Source organism: Arachis ipaensis, chromosome B06 (assembly GCF_000816755.2).
Source record: "Arachis ipaensis cultivar K30076 chromosome B06, Araip1.1, whole genome shotgun sequence".
Lineage (NCBI taxonomy): Eukaryota > Viridiplantae > Streptophyta > Magnoliopsida > Fabales > Fabaceae > Arachis > Arachis ipaensis.
In genome coordinates, this window is record NC_029790.2 from 128,049,236 (window position 1) to 128,053,218 (window position 3,983).

At 34.3% G+C, this 3,983-nt stretch overlaps 1 protein-coding gene across 1 annotated transcript; it reads left to right on the plus strand.

Annotated features, from left to right (window-relative positions):
• On the plus strand, positions 2,774–3,828 carry LOC110263587. Its single transcript, XM_021105092.1, has 2 exons — positions 2,774–3,351; positions 3,572–3,828. The coding sequence occupies exons 1-2, from the start codon at positions 2,829–2,831 to the stop codon at positions 3,580–3,582; spliced, it is 534 nt and encodes a 177-aa protein (XP_020960751.1). The 5' UTR covers positions 2,774–2,828; the 3' UTR covers positions 3,583–3,828.

The following is a 3,983-nucleotide window of genomic DNA, read 5'->3' on the forward strand; positions in this document are numbered from 1 at the left end:
AAATTATCCCTACTAATAATAAAAAATAAAAATAAAACAAAACTCTCCCTAACTCTGCATACTGCATCCACCAGCAATCTTCCACTTGAACCACTACTGCCTCCCACTTCATGATCACCACCACCATCACCATCACACTTCAAATCTAACAACAATAACAACGCAACACTCAAAATTTAAAAAAAAAAATGAAAGAAAGAAATCGGGCAGAGAGACCGAGAGAATAATAGAGGAGGAGACTGCGAGACTTGGGAGACTCAGATTCGATGCAAAGGCGAGGCCAGACTAGGCCAGCGACCGCTGCAGGAAGACGATATCGATACAATGGAGATGCTAGTAGAAGAATTGAGCGCAAGATGCAGTTACAGTGACAGAAACTGTCAATTGAGAAAGAAAGAAGGGAGAGGCTTAGAGCTTACGGATTTTAAATGGGACTATGATGCAGAGCTATTTGGGGGTGCGGAATTAGATATTTGCATCGTGTCTTCTTCTTCCTTTCCGTCTTCTCTCTCTCTCTCTCTCTCTTCGAAAATGATAGTGAAAGTAGAAAAGAGACTTCCTTTAAAACCAACATGCAACTAAAAGGAACTTTAAAAATGGGATTGCTGATTCTGCATTGATTGAGCTATGAAGGAAAAGGGGAAGAAAATAAGAAAATGGAACGAGTGAAGTTGTTGTTGTTGCGGCAGTGATGATTGTGGATCGCGTGAGAATGTTAATTGGGGGTGGCGGTGCATGATAGGTGACAGTGGGGTGAAAGTAGATGTAGTGTGGAATCAGCGATAAGTAATATTTATGTGAAGATGATGATGGTGAATTTTATGGTGGCATGACTTATGGTGGTGGCTAAGTGTAGCCAAAGTTTGACCAGCTAATGGCATTGTAACATGTGGCAAGGGAGAAGTTTTAGGAACACTGGGTTAAAGTAGGTTCGTTGCAACGTGTTAGTGATAAGCACAATAACTCTCTTGTTTACCGCGTTGGTAGTTTGGGAATTTTGCAAACCAAAATTTGTGTGTGACGTGGGCCTTAGGTAAGTGGATTGAAACCCACACGAAGAGGAAAATACTCAAATAGCTGTTCCAAAAAATAAATTAGCATGAATTTTAAAAATGAATTGTATTGCAGTTGAGGCTTAGCTCAGATGGTAATGGTAAATCATGTGCTTCTTAATACGCTGCAGAAAAAGGAAGAAAAAGGCATATTGCACCGCGACGGCCATAGAGAAGGAAAAAAGGCATCGTCTTGCAGTTTTTGCCAAATCGAGTCGACTCTGTCGGTTTGGACATGCTTTGGGGCATGAATATTCCAACATACATGATTAACTTTTTAATTAATTTCTATTACATATATATACAAAAGGATTTACTCAGTTATCATTAAAAATTCACCATTTTGGGCACAGTCAACATTGCTAGTTTTTACTTTCTAAAATTGCTGTAAGAAAGAATTTTATTGAAGAGTCATCCTTAACTATCTTAACTACCGCTTTGCCTTGGTCACCATAGACATCACCTATATATCATTATGATATAGTTGATTATACATTTTCTGCATATATGTATTATTAAATTCGTTACCCTTTTCATTTTAGCAGGTGCATTCTACATCCGGAAAACGGTATGTTCCAATTGGTAATCACCACCAAGCTGAAATCCCAGAGTTAATGCCAAAATCAGAATATTGCAAATTGCAAAACAACATGGTCAATGATCCATTGGAACATGATGGAGTGATAGCACAAGAGACAAATAGAGACATATGGTACTATACTACTAGTAGTATTACTATGCCTTGGACTAGAAAAGAAGAGTCCTATTTCATGGCTGCCTTATACATATTTAACAAAGACTTTTCAGCAGTGAAAAGATTTGTGGGTAACAAGACAATGGGAGAAATATTGTCTTTTTATTATGACCAATTTTGCAAGTCTAGCGAATACCAAAGATGGAAGGATTGTATGACGAGTTCGGGTAACAACTCCATTATTTTTGGGGACAAGATTATTAGCGAGAAAACACTTATGTCTCGTCTACAGCCCTTTTTAACAAAGGATGCCTACATGGAAATACTTGAGGTATGGATTTAAATTTTATTCTTACTAAGTTTTAACTCTTTCAAATGCATCATGACATGCTCGGTATCAACAACATAAACTAATTATTGAATTTGCTCTCTATCATTCATTGCTTGGCATGTCAATAATATAAATTTATTGTTTTTGTTTTGAATTAAACTTTTTAGATAATGAATAAATTTTTATGGTAATTTTTAAAATTTAACTCAATACAAAAATAACAAGTCCTCATTGATGATATGTCAAACAATGAATGACATAAACCAAATGACTTAATTTAGTCTCAAAGCACGTAAATATAAAGTATTTCTACTCATTCTTAGTAACTAATTAGTGCTTACTTGTTTGCTCCTATATTCATTATTTTATTGGTGACTTGTGAAAAGGTGAAGCCTCACGTAGAATTATCTTTCTGTCTGAAGTTGATTGTTAAAAAAGATTAGATAATTTAATATTTAATTAAATTTTTTAATTATTAATTTTATATAAAAACAATGTGGATTTTTACTTTGTGAAAAATGCAATAAAGAATCAATTACCTGACGAGAGTAATTCTCAAAAACTTTTATAATGATACAAATTTGTTAAAAAATAAAATATTTGATTTAAAATTAATTGAAAACCAATTTCTTGTAACTTATTTTCATTAAAAGTCACTTAGCTTAGTCTAATAAAAACATGTTACTACCTACTACTATGACAAAATTAAAGCATTTTTGTTTTGTGAAAAAATATCCAATTTACTTGGCAGATGTCTTGGCTATATGGAGAATCACTAGTGACACTAGAAGATTATGTGTCCGTTATAAAGAACGAAGTTGGGCTTGATAATCTTGTTGAAGCACTTGGAATTGGTAATAAAGAAGAAGAAATCATCAATACAAAGAAATCCAAGAAGAATAAGGCTCCTATTGGGAACGATTGGGCAAGCCTTACACAAAGACAGATTCTATACTTTGCCGAAAAACACTCCTCTTTGAGCAAACATCAATCCAATGATCTCTTTTGGGAAGCTGTTTGGCCTCGCTTACTCGCCAAGGGTTGGCACTTTCAGGAGGATCTAGCTTCTTCTTCTCTGTCGCTGTCACCATCGTCACCGCCTAAATTGTTGTTCTTAGTCCCCGGAATCGAAAAGTTTTCTATGAAGCTAGAAAGAGGGAAGGACTATTTTGATTCCGTTAGTGAGGTGTTGAGAAATGTTGTGTCTCATCCTGAGTTGCTTGAGCTCGTGAATTTGAATACAATGGGACATGATATTGCAGATGGAGCAACAAATGATGATCTGATTGAAAAAGGAATCTGGTAATGAGATTGATTTGAACAAGGAGGGAAAATTTTCAAGAACAAGGCTACCAACAATAAAATTGCTAGAAGCTTTGGCCTTTGATGAAGAATACTCAAAGGAGAGAAAGAAGAAGAGAGAATCTTAGTTGGATCCTCCTCTAGAAAGTTTGATGCAGACTCTAGCGAACCTCCTTCAAGCATTTCAGAAAAATTTGAGTTAAAGATCGAGTAATTCTATTTTGAATAAGGATAGCAAGAAGTTGTGACATTTTGTTTGTGGTAATAAAGTTTAGGGTTTGGTAAAGTTTATTGCGATATTTTTAAATTCTTGTCGTTTGGACTCAACATGCAGTATAGTCCTTATTATGTTTAAAACTTAATTATTTCTTGTTTTTCCTTTTTTTTTTTTGAAAGTTGATTTGGAATCAATCAAGTTGTTATCTAAGACAGTAATGAAGAAATGTTGCTTCATCATTGACTCGAAATTTTTGTTTAGCATGCTATTTGGAAGAATATAGTAGTGTTATTAGATAAAACATAATTTTAAAATATTATGTTCAAAATATGCACTATTATATATAATTTAATAAACATGGTTTATTAATTTGATCTAATTAAGACT